The following is a 12,559-nucleotide window of genomic DNA, read 5'->3' as shown; positions in this document are numbered from 1 at the left end:
TTTTTTTTTTTTTTTTTTTTGTACTGGGGATGGAACTCGGGACCTTGCACTTATGAGACAGGCAGCGGAACCACTGAGCTAAATCCCCGGCCCTACCAGGATTTATTTAATCAAGACAGTGAGGTCTATTTGAAGGAAGAAGTTTCACCTCACCCAGGGCAGGAGGCCAGGTGCTGCAGCAGACAAAGGGGCAGCCAGCTGTCAGAGGCAGGCACAACCTTCCTGTAGTTGCCCAGAGGGTCCGGGCGAGGAGGCCAAACCAGGTGGCAGTGACACTGGCAGCCTGATAGCTTTGCAGGCTCCAGGGTGTGGCTACCCCAGGTGGTCAGGATCAGAGCTGGGTCTGGTGTCAGGCAAGCACACAGGCAAGCTGGATCTGAGTCCAAAGGGTCTCCTGGGAGGGTGGTCCTTGCAGGCCGGCAAGGCCCCACGATTCTGACCACATGTGTAAACACAGGGATAAAGGCAGGGTTAACATGGCTTCCAGACAACTCTGCCTCCAGGTCCTCAGCCACCTGGGAAGGCCTTCAGAGAGCAATGTCCTCCTGTGGCGCAGAGGCCACAGCTGAACCCGACTGGTGCACTTACTCGTGACACCCAGAGCACAGGCCAGTGACAGAGCCACTGTGCTCAGGCACTGGGGACCAGGTGGGTTCCCCAACCAGGGTAGCCCTGGGACAGTCATCACATTGCCCTCCCCTGTCACCTACCTGGCCAGACCCGTGCAGACTGCTGCCGTTCTCCATGCTGCTGCAGCCTGTGTGTATAGAACATGCTATGTGGCCTCCTGGCTGAGCTGAAGGCTGGGTTGGGAACACTGCAGTCCAGCAGCTCCAGTTCCAACTCTGACACCAAGCTGCTGTGTTTGTTTGTTTGTTTGTTTGTTTTGGGGGATTTTGTTTGTTTGATTTGGAGACAAGGTCTCACTGTGTAGCCCAGGCTGTTCTTGAACTCAACTCGGTAGCCTAGGCTGGCTTCGAACTTGTGTTTGAATCCTCCTGCCTCAGCCTCCTGAGTGCTGGGATTATAGATGTATGCCACCATGCCTGGCCAAGCCTCTGGTTTGTCTGAGTGGTTTGTATGGTCTCTGTGTTACAAAGGTGCAGAGAGGTGGGATGATTAGAACATAAGTCATTGCAGTACTTTCTGGGCCTGCCGTTGCAGAGTCAAGAGAAGTCAGGTGCTTGGTAGGTCGTCAGCCTCATGATGTGGGGCAGAGCTGTATCTGTCTTCTCCCTTGAAGCCTGCAACAGCCTCACATGACACTGTCATTCCTCTGCAGGCTGTGTCTCCTCCTGGGGCCCTCAGCATCCAGGCCTGACACTTGGCCCAACACCCAGCCAGGCGAACACCGTGAAGGCTCTCAGGTAGTGTCCCCAGATGGCATTTTCTCATGGGTGGACCAGAAGCAGCCAAACTCTCTCCTGACCTGACTGTGAGAACCAGGACTGAATGAGTCTGCTCCGATCTGTAGTACTGAGTCAGGCTCTGTATATACAGTGTGATGTTTGAATTTTTGAAGCTGTGCTGTTCCTTAGGTGAACCATGTAATGACTGCATGATATTTCCTCATGAGGACAGATGGGGTTGTTTCCTGTAGAGCTCGGGATGTCAGTGTCACAGAGATGCATCCCAGTAGACCTGTGTGCACAGGCCGGCCAGGGGCTCAGGTAGCATGTGCCTCCTAGGCCCCAGGCAAGGGAGAAAGGAGGAGGAGGAAATGGTGGCCTGCTGGATACAGTCCCTGTGAGACCAGGACTCGCTCACTGGACCACAAACTCCTCTTTGGCAGGGGGTTGCTTCACTTGGTCTGAGCATTGAGGGCCGGGGGTCTCTGCAGAAGGTGGACCCTGCCGAGCCCTTCCCTCCCTGAAGTTGCTGATCTCCGCTGCCCGTGGCCTGTAGCTTGTCTTGCCTCACCTCTGCCAGCCCAGCTCCTGGAGCGCATGGCTGCCCACACCATCTGCCTGACAGACTCCTGTGAAAAGAGGCCTTTGCCCACCCAGGGACACAGTCTCTCCTTCCTCAGCACCCCCGACTGGCATCATCACTTCCTCCTCATTCACTGTCCTTTTTAATTTTTAAATTTTGAGATGGAGTCTGGCTAAATTGCCTAGCAAGGCCCAAACTTTCAATCCTGCCTCAGCCTATTTCCGGGCTGGAATTAGTTGTGGGCCACCGTGCCGAGCTTCTCCACCCTGTTTTGTGGTGCCACAACCCTGTTCTCTGTCTTTCTCTGGACCAAGGCAGGCAGGGTAGGTCTGGGCTGGCAGAGATGCGCTGATTGCGCCGGAGTACTGGGCCGTGTCTGATCTGGGTGTGGAGGGTGACAGCAGTGGCCACTACCTTCAAAGAGGGGCTTGCTGCTCGAGGTACCCAGGAGGAAGGGCATGCACAGGGCTTCGGGAGGCAGAAGGGGTAGGCTGTGTGGGCACAGCCCTGCCCATTGTGTGTGCATTACACAAAGGAGGGTAGGGCTTGGGCTCTGGGCTGCGGCTCGCCTGAGGCAGGCCTGTCCAGGGTAGGCTCTTCGCTGGCTCTAGGAATTAGCAGCACAGTGACTGTAAGCCTGGCACAGCACGGGCCTTGCCGAGTGCTTTGTGTGCTTCTGATTCTGCGTGGGTAATTGTCACCAGAGACATGCGACGCAGCTGTGACTCTTTTTGTTGAATTTATTACCAGGGTGCCACCACTGCAGGTGCACTACAAGCTTCCGTCACCAGCTCTGGCGTCCCAGCTGCCTGGCAGAGCCGGAAGAGGGGCCTCCCCGAGACCTGGGAGCACCCAGGAGGGGCCCCGGCCGCCCATCAGCATCCCAGCACTGCTGCAGAGGCACAGCACAGGCAGGTGCCCTTGGGCAGAGGGGAGGACGGCAGGAGGAGAGCCCAGTGCCTAAGCAGATGGCGCCCTGGAGGAGTCATTAGTCTTTCAGAAGCACAGTAGTAACTCATTCTTGTCTTCTCTGTGGGTTTTTACTCAGGACCCAAATACACCAGTCCTGCTCTGGAAGGACTCGTGTGCCATCGGAAACTTTAAAACATGTATTTAAAGGAATGAACTCTTACCCCAGCATGTTTCTGAAGTGGCGTTTGCATTCTCGTGTTCATCCTTCCCAGTTAACGCCCCTCTCTTATGACCCCCTGTCTCCCGCAGGGCCGACTCCCTTCTGGGACCCAGCACAGGGCAGGTGAGCCATCCCTGTGCTGCACCTCCCACCAAAGCTGTCTTCCCCCAGCCCGGTGGCTCGAGCTCCTCTGTGAAGAATGTGGCTGTTGCTCCGGCGGAGATCATTAAGTAGTGTGACAGAATAAAGCACTCTGGCTGTCTGGCCACCTCTCTGTGATGTGTTTCGGTACCTCAGACCCTCCTGGTGCCAGGAGCACCGTGCAGAACGCCCTCTTTCCGGGAAGGCTGCAGTTGGGCACAGCTCCACCTCCTCCCACGTGGGGTGTTACCGCTCATATCGCTGGACCTGCAGTACCCCTGCTGGCCTGGGTGTGAGCACCATGGCCTGGCCTTCCTGGCAGGACATGCTCGTGCTCCAGAGGCACCCCTGGGGCTCACCACCCAGGGCTGAGAGAGGTGTACAGGGCTAGTGCCATGCCCTTATCCTGCATTTACCCTTCCACAATGGCCGTGAGACGCAGGCCCAGGGAGGAGCAGTCGCCCCGCAGAGGGCCGACGCCAGGTGGGCTGCTCTATCACACTGGCCTCCACAGCACCTCCCGTTGGCCATGAGACTCCTGGGCCTGGGTGGCCGGAGCAGGGAGCTCCATGTGTGCTGTCCTTTGGGAAGACGCTGAGAGTCTGCTTCCTCCAGACGGCGTGCTAGTCAGGCATTCACAAATCCGGTAATAACATACCCGTTCTGGTGGGCCTGTTCCCCACCGCTGAGTGTTATCCCTAATTCTGATGTTTTCCCTGTGCACTGAGCATAACGAATATATGATTATTTAAACAGTGGGGTAGAAGCTCAGTGTGAAATATAAATAGTAAAAGTACCTTGGATCGCAGCTGCCACCAGCCTGTCCCAGGCCTGCCCCTACGCCATATGCAGGTGGGCTTGCAGGGCCCTCGGACTAGACTCTGCCTGTGGCATTTCCCAGGGCCCCAGGAGAGCCCTTCCCGCCAGGTGCAGGCTGCCGGCCACCTCTTCTTCTGTCCCCCTCTTGGTGGAGAGCTGGTCCCGGGTCCCAGGGCTGGTTGTTGATCTGTGTCTTCACAGCCTCAGTTTCCTCCACTGCCTCACGTTGCTTTTCTAAGACAGAAACCTCAGAGCTGTGTTCTCAGCCGTGCTCTGTGTTCCTTGTTTTTCACAGTTGAGCTGCAGTCAGCCACTCAGGTCCACTGGCCCTGGGGGAGTGGAGGTGTTCGCTGTGCTTGGGGCCTCCACCGTGGCTCCTCACGAATGCCTGTTCTTTGCCATAGCTTCTCTGGAAAGAAGGAATTGCGTGTCACACACGGGCAGTGTGCAAACACTCTCCGGCACAGAGGTGATGCATGGAGTGACACAGGACAGCGTGAGCTGTTCAGAGACAGCATGGACTCAGGGCAGCTGGGGCAGCACAGGTGGCAGGGGGCAGAGCCATCCTGGGCGGGAAAGGCGGCGCCTTTGCCCATGGTGTCTCAGTCTGCCACACACAGTAGCCACATGTTGGCCACCTGGTGCCCACTGCGTGAGCCTTTTTGTCCTTTGCATCACTGTGCAGCACAGGTCACAGCATCCCCTCTGCCCGCCCAGCTGCCAGTGGATGTGCCCAGAAGGCCAGGGCTTCGGCACATTTCTCATTCTAATTTTTCTGTCCTTGCTGAGCTTCCGAGTTTTAAGTAAGAAATTCTTGTCTGAGAAGGGACCCAGCTGGGAGGAGCAAAATCCCAAGTTTGATTGATTCATGGAGTCAGAATCAAGAATTAACAACAACAACAAAAAAGAATTAACAGAATGTTCTGTGGGAAATAACATAATTCTTGCCCGAACAGAGCAAACAGCATTTCCTTCAGGATGTTTGCTACCAATAGTTCCGCTCTTTGCAAATGGAACGGTAAAATGGTCATTTTGTGTGGTTAAAAAGTTTAATTTCATTGCTGCTTGGCAAATAGCTAAAATCTGCAGTGATGTCTGGAAGCCAGGTTTGTGTCTCTTACATGGGCCTCGTTTGGCCGGAGGGGAATTGGCGCTGCTGTGCTGGGCCCTGGTGCTCTAGAGGGCGCTGCAGCAGATCCCTCTCTGGAAGAACAGCTGACTGATTGTTCAGTGCTGCTCTGTGCAAGCCTGGAGCAGCCGCAGGAACTGCAGAGAACCCCAGCAGTGAGGCCAGTCTAGGCTCCCCAGGTGGGCAGCGTGCCCTCCATGACACTGCAAGGGGAGTAGGCCAGGCAGAGCGCCCTCTGCAGGGCACTGGCACTGTCAGGGCCGGAATCCACACCAGCAGGCCTCTGCTGCCTTCAGGAACTGGGTGCCGGCCCACAGCAGACACTGCGATCCGACCTGGCAGGCTTCCCAAGGGGCAGCCTCCCATTCTGTTTTTCACAGTGGGTCCATCCCTGCTGTTTGTACCTCAGCCCTCATCCACTAAGCTGATGCACCCAGGAGGGCCTTAACCGACCCCTCATCTACCAGCTGGTTCCCATTTAACGCCTCATTTTCACCTGTGCATACCTGTGCAAGTCCCATGGCTAAGGGAGGAAATCAACTTCTTCTGGCCTTGGGAGGGCTGAGCAGCAGGCCGCACCTGTGCTGGGAAGGACTGGTTTGAGGGATGCCAGTAGAGTTCCCAGAATGAAGCCTGAGGGTCAGGGCTGCTGGGCCGACCAGCTTGGGTGGGGCACGGGCCTGGGGATGAGGGAAGAGACCTTGGATACCACACAGGGCAGTGGGCCCAGGGCAGTGCCCAGCACGCATGGCTCCTGCCACGTGGACCTCCTCCCCAGGGAGCTGCTGTCTAATTTTATTCACCATTACATGACATATACAGGTGTTCTAGTCAAATCTGTCACCAGGAAGTCTCTGAGAGCTTGAACATGAACCTGGATCCTCCACCCATGCCCAGGACTGTACTCCACACCCAGTCCTTCCATGCCTAACACAAGCAGGTACCCTGCGAGTGCCCTGTCTCAGGAGAAGGCCACGTGCCCTGCAAGGACTGGTCCTCCCCACACGCATGCCGCAGCCAAGTGCGCCCATGCATAGCGCAGACCTCGCTGCGTCCAGGGCCACAGCCCCTCCTCTACATTCTCCTGGCAGCAGACTGTCTGGACGTTCGTCTGGCCACCCTCCTCTGCTCTTCCTTACCTCCTCACCTCTGTCCCGGAGGCCCAGGTCCTGCTGGAAGAATGCTGACCCTCTCCACAGAGCCTCTCGACCTCCACCTCAGGCCCCGTCCCGGGTCCCTCCTCACGTGGCTCTGTCCAGCAGCTGTCACCCGCCAGGCACACTCCCCAGTGCTCTCTTGGCTCCCATCTCTGAGTGGAAATTGCCTGCCATGTGGCAGAAATTTCGTTTTCAACTTTAAACTTTCCATGAAGAGTGTAAAGTGAAGTATTAATTTACAGTTGCTAACTGTGCTTTTTATAAGTGAAAGCATAGACAGCTAAGCATATTTTCCCCCAAGCACACAGAGCAGACCATTGACAGCGCCGCTGGGGCGACACGGCCATTAACCTAACAGGATCGGCGCCGTGGACCTGGCGCTTTTCCTCTGCAGCGCCACGCCTGGGTGGGGCTACCCTGCCTGCGGCCTGGCATCAGGGACAGAAGCATGAGGAAGGCGTGGGAGGAGGGGACACAGCGACCCCGCAGCTGCCCCCGACAGCCCCCATGGTACGTTTGATTGGAAGAACATTCCAGAAAACTCTAGATCCCCCAGACAACCTGGAGATGGATCCAGAAACCCCTCTGCCACCTGTGGGAGGCAGAAGTGTCCCCTGGGCTGGCCAGCAGCTCCCTGGGGAGCACCCTGGCACCACCCACCCAGGCCCCAAAAGACTGAGCCCCTGCCCCCAAGGACATGAGCAGCCCTGTGACACCACAGCCATTTTAGACAGGACAGAAATTTCTTCAAACCTGAGCAACTGTAAGTATGAAGAGAGGTTTTGAACAGGTTTTCTTTTCAGACTAAGAGGAAATTCCTAAAATTCTTAGGTGGTAAATCCAGGCCTCTACTCCAGCTCACTGGTGCTGACAATGGGTGGGGATGGCAGGGAGGGACAGAGGGGAGGAGGCCCTGGAGGTGGCCCTGCAGCCTCACACTGTCCCCACAGTGCCCTCCAGGCCCTCCCTTGAGGTTCTTGGCTAATCTGTCCTCGAAGCCCAGGAGGGCGCCCAAGCCCGTGAGGCAGCCCAGCGCTGCCCAGGGAGCCCCACTGTGTCCACCCACCGTGTCCACGTGTCTAATGTGATCTTCAAGTCTTCTGGGAGCATCAAACATGCAGAAAGTGTGCGGCACCAGGGTGGGTGGGAGAAGCCAGACGCTGAGCCCCAGCTGCACTGCAGTGGGTGCTTTGTGCCTCTGCATCACCTCTGGGCTTGCGTACTCACACTCTGGTACAACACTATGCCCACACAGTTCTTTCTGAACCATCAGTGGCTGCCGATTTCATGGCCCCTGTGCAGGCCCAAGGATGAGGGCAGTGCTCATGGACTGGAGGACAGTCCAGTGGGGAGCTGTGCTCTGGGAGAGGCCTCTGCACATTCCCACGGCTGGGCTGTGTGTGTGACCAGACAGACCCATTTCTCACCATTTCCAGGTGGCCAGAGGCAGGTGGGCACAGGCCTGTAGGAGAGTGCAGGCTCTGGTGCCCCCTCTGGCAATGATCCCGTAGGCATTGTGTCTACACAGTACCGACAGGACGCCTGGCTCCAGGTTTCTTTACACTGTGTCGGGGTCCCAGGCTCTGGCAGGCCACACAGTGCCACATGTCCCCCTCTAAGCCAGCCACCTGGACCCACCGTGGGTTGTCCAGGCCACTCCAGGTACTGAGAAGAACCCAAGGCCCTGAAGCCCACTGGTTTCAAGAGTGACCTCCCCCACAAACCTAGGAACACACAGAGCTGACACGGGTGGGCACAGCATCTGCCTGGATACGAGGGTAGGAGAGACCCCAGGTGGGATCGGTGCAGGTGTGGTGACACAGCCCGCTGCAAGCGGCATGGTGAGCGGCACCCACACGACCGTTTGGAGAGCTTGGGGTCACTGGCACTGCGGCGATGCTCCCTTAGTGCCTTCCAGGGGTTCCCTACACTTCCCCTCATTTCCCTAAACACTGACTTGCCGTGGTTAGGAGTGTAGCTCAGTGGTGACGCGTGTACCTTGTAAGGTCTACACTCAATCCTTAGCACCATGTAAAATATCTGAAAGACAAAAAAACTTTATAACCTAATTTACTTCACTGGAAGGAGTGACTTGGGGTGGTGCAGTGGGGTTCTCACGGTCCCAGACCTGCTCTGCTCCCTGGTGCCATCAAGAGGGGGCCCTTGGCAGCTGCAGAGGGTGCACTCGGGGTCCTGGGCTTGACGCTGGGCCCTGCCCCACAGTGTCCACCGAGAAGGTAAACGGAGCCCATGTGACCCCAAGGCCAGGGTTGTTGGGGGCCCCACAGGTATGCCTGTGAGGCAGACCAGGCTCCCTGGACACAGGTGGAGCCTGGAGCCTGCTCAGTACCTGGGGAGGGATCAGGTTCGTGCCAGGTGGCCACTGCTCCAAACGCAGGCTCATAGGGACTGCAGGCTGTGGCTGGGTTCCATGACCTGGAGGGTCCATCCTGGCCATGGGGCTAAGCTTGGGATGGGGGCAGCAGGTCCAGTGTGCTCAGGGGGGTGTGATGCAGGCAAACCTGAGTGAGCCCCAGTGAGTTGAGGGGCAGCTGTAGATGCCCTGAGAGCCTGGGGTGAGACGGGGCTGGGCCACAGTTCCTCCTTTTCCAAAACACAGTGTGTTCTAGTCACCATCACCATTCTTAGGAGAATGGCCTCAGAAGTGCTGTGGAACCTGGGTCTCTTTGCAGAATGGAGCCCACTCGGGGCATTCAGCTGATTGCCCAGAAGCCTGGCCCCACTCCAACCAGTGCCAGGCTGGGCTGCAGCATCCCTGGCTCGCTGGTGAGGGCTGGCTCTTGCCACCCTTGGAGCTGTTGCATCTCCAGCCAGAGGCACACTCTTCTCGAGGGACCCAAAGTGTACATCTGCAGGCACTCGAGGGTGGAAAGAATTTGGTAATTGGAGTCAACGGACCTTTAGAAACCTCAGGAATCTGCCTTCAGGAAATGTCTTTTCTCCATCTTAGAAACTCTAAGAAATGTGACCTTGAATTCTGCTGAGCATAGGCATTGGCTGCTCAAGCCTAGGCACCAGGAGGGCCTAGACTTCAAGGGATGTGCTGGGAGGAGGAGTCTGGGTCCACTGGCGATTTAAGTTCTAACTGCATGAGCCCTGGGGCCCTCAGCCAGGTAGGAGAGCGGAGCAGAGGAGAGCTGCAGAGTCCAGCCTGGAAGGACCCAGGAGAGCAGAGGCCAGAGGGCCACCTGCCTTGTGCCCTAGCTCTGCCTGCCCTGTCACCCAAGGTCCAGGCCTACCTTGGTTGGGTGGGCAGTAAGTCAGTACAGCCTATGCAGGGGCTGGGTCGCTACGAGAGTCCAGGTAACCAGGGAAGAAGAGGGAGCAGCCCAAGTCATCTATCCAGGCTCTAGCAGTCACACAGGGCCAACTGGGAACTCTCGGGTGCTGCAGGGGTAGACACTTCTAGGTTGCAAAGAACAGAGGCCCCAGTTGGGCACAGCCACACACCCATGGCCTTCCACTCCACAGGGTCTATCAAGGATCCCAATGCACCAGTGTGCAGACCCCTCAGGTTACCCCTGGCCTGCATGCCTCTGCTCAGCCCAGGCATCCAGCTGATGTGTGCGTGCGTGTGTGTGTGTGTGTGTGTGTGTGTGTGCATCAAGCAAGAGATGGAAACTGTCCAGCCGCTGCATGGTGCCCCTCAAGCATGGTCATCTTTGGGACATGGTAGAATGTGGGGAGGGGCAGCTGGCCCTGCCCCAAAAACCCATGATGTTTTCTGGCCAATTGCTGGGCTCTCCTGCCCAGTGGCTTCGTCTGACTCCGAGTTGGGGCCACTGTGGGTCTATGCAGGTGGGCCCTGCTCACTCCAGCAAGGTGTGTGCCCGGGGCTGGAGCTGCCCTCCTACAGGGACAGCACCCTCCCAATGGCCTCTCATTCAGTACGTCTGCTTTCTCCATTCTGCTACTCACACTGGACTCTGGCAAGAGACGCAGGGCCGTCCAGCAAGGTCCGTGAGAAGTCAGCCTCTGATGATGAGAAAGCAGTAGGCACTGGGGACCAGCCATGCTGCCCATGCCTGCTTTCTGCAAGGCCAAGTCCTCCCAGCCAGCTGCATCAGGGCAGTGGGGAGAGGGGCTCAGTGAGCTTCTGTGTGGCTGGCCCAGTAATGCGAGATGTGGCATCAAGTTCTGCCATTGTGGGGCTGTACAAAGGCACAGCCAGGACAGCCCTGTTCACACGACCCCCCAGGGCCAGGGTCACCTAGGGAGGCCCCTCTGCAGGGCAGGAGGAGGTCTCACGCCTGGGGGAGCTGGGCTCCACCCAGATGGCTGGGATTCTCGCAAAGCCACCACCCTCACCAGTCTCAAGCCAGCCTGGCCTGGCCTGGCCTCAACAGCCCAGAGCTTAGTGTGTGGAGGGTACGGGGTGCACATCTGACCCAGGCAGGCAGGGAAAGAGGAGGAAGAGATTGCCAGCTCCAGAGCAGCCCAGGCCTCACAGTGCCCATGAAATTTGTCACCCAGCTCCTGCCCCGGGACCCTGGTCCTGCACCTTCCCCAGAATCCAGTCTCAGAGCCATTTCCAGCCCCCCTGCACCCTGGCACAGTCAGTGGAGCTGGGGCTTGAGTTTCCCAGTGTGCATTCCCATTCTCTGCCTCCCGCAAGCTGGCTGGGGGCCTGGGCCTGACACCCACCTCCAGGCAGCCTGGTGTGACAGGGTCATGCCTGCAGTAAGCCTGGCAGGAACCTTGGGACCCTCCTCCCGGGGGCACCAGAACAACACAGAGAGCACCCAGTGTACCCACCCGGCTGGGGCACCACATAGGCAGTGCCCCAGACATCTGGGACTCCTGGGTCTGAGGGGTGTACTGTGTCCTGAGCCCCTTGACCTTGTGCTATGGGAGAGACCAGGGTCATGCAAGCATACTACACACACTCCTGAGAGCAGACACACGGACACCTTGCACACTCATACACACAAGCTCAGTGCAAACGCATGTGTTCATCCATTTACAAAGGCTCACATGCACAGACATGACTACACCATGTGCGCGCGCGTGCGTGTGTGTGTGTGTGTGTGTGTGTGTGTGCTTACACGGAAACATACACAGCTCTAGTCCCACAGCTCAGTACCAGGGACAGACAGCCTTGCAGAAGTCTGGTTCTCTTGGCTTCTCTGTTTCCCTCTGGCCAGGCTCTGTCCAGTTGGGCCTGTGAGGGGCCACAGATGTACAGGATGTGGAGGGAGAAAATGGCTGTGGCTGCCCATGAGGGACGCACAGGTGACTACCTGGGACAGAGGTCTCCTCAGGAACAGCCCCTCTGGCTCCAGGCCACAGAGGCCTGTTTTGCCACTTCTTTGGACCTGAGTTTGGGCCCGAGTGCCCATTCACATGCCAGGGGTCTGATACCCCAGGCCCAGGCATCTCCCCCCAGCCCTAGAGTGTCCACTCTGCCCTCCTGGCTTCCCCTGCCCAGGCCCCAGCTGTCCCTCCACTCTCCTGGAAGTCAGTCCATCTGTAGTTCTCAAACAGCTCAGGGCCAACTCTTGCTTTCCAGGGAAAAGGATGTGGGCACAGGGAACCAACCACACTCACCCCCTACAGATGCCCCATGTTCTCCAGCGGATCCAGGTACAGAGGCCATGAGCGGGACCAGGTGGATGTGTGGTTGAGGCCCGCCCAAACCCAACTCTGGGGCACTTTGGCCTCGAGCTGCCCTGTGCACAGATGAACTAGGTGATGCCATGACCGGGCAGCTTTTGCCCCAGGCACCCTTCCTGGATGAGGCCTGCACCCACCAGGCCAGGACCTGCGGCTACTTGTCCTCCCATGAGCCAGTGGCCCCCACACACTGCACCGGCAAATGCCCAGGACAAAGGCTGCTGCCTGCTGCAGCCCTCTCTCAGGTGGGTGTGGCACTTCCGCAAGCCAGGGGCACAGCACTTTGGAGTGTGCGGAGAGAATCAAATAAGACGGTACTGCTTTGAAGCCCAGCTGCTGGCACAGGCCAGAATCGTGAAGGTCCCGTGCAGGGCGGGGTGCCTGCCACACCCACCTCCCCAGAAAGGGCTGGGGTTCCATCACAGCCAGGGGCTCCCAAAGCCAGCAGCATCTGTTCCCACCCCAGCCCACAGTGCTGTTCCCCAATAGAAACTGTGTCCTTCAGGACAGAGGACACCACTGGGCACCAGGAGTTGAGTCTCTGAGTCCCTGGTACCCAGGTAACGACTCCTCCCCTCTGGGCCGAGCCCTGCACAGCCCCCTCTGACAGTGTGC

At 57.8% G+C, this 12,559-nt stretch overlaps 1 protein-coding gene across 3 annotated transcripts in view; it reads left to right on the top strand.

Annotated features, from left to right (window-relative positions):
• Nucleotides 1-3,325, top strand: part of Rnf212 (ring finger protein 212) — a 32,072-nt gene extending 28,747 nt beyond the window's left edge. For all 3 annotated transcript variants that reach the window (XM_010641671.1, XM_010641670.2, XM_010641669.2), the window contains exons 10-12: nt 1,283-1,367; nt 2,683-2,843; nt 3,154-3,325. In XM_010641671.1, the coding sequence (XP_010639973.1) occupies nt 1,283-1,367; nt 2,683-2,843; nt 3,154-3,191 (284 nt within the window). In that variant the 3' untranslated portion in view covers nt 3,192-3,325. The remainder of the gene's footprint in view (nt 1-1,282; nt 1,368-2,682; nt 2,844-3,153) is intronic.
• The last annotated feature ends 9,234 nt before the right edge of the window (nt 3,326-12,559 follow it).

Source organism: Fukomys damarensis, unplaced genomic scaffold, assembly GCF_012274545.1.
Source record: "Fukomys damarensis isolate Sample0158 unplaced genomic scaffold, DMR_v1.0_HiC HiC_scaffold_35, whole genome shotgun sequence".
NCBI lineage: Eukaryota > Metazoa > Chordata > Mammalia > Rodentia > Bathyergidae > Fukomys > Fukomys damarensis.
The sequence above is the reverse complement of the archived record's forward strand: the minus strand, read 5'-3'. Positions and strand labels throughout refer to the sequence as shown.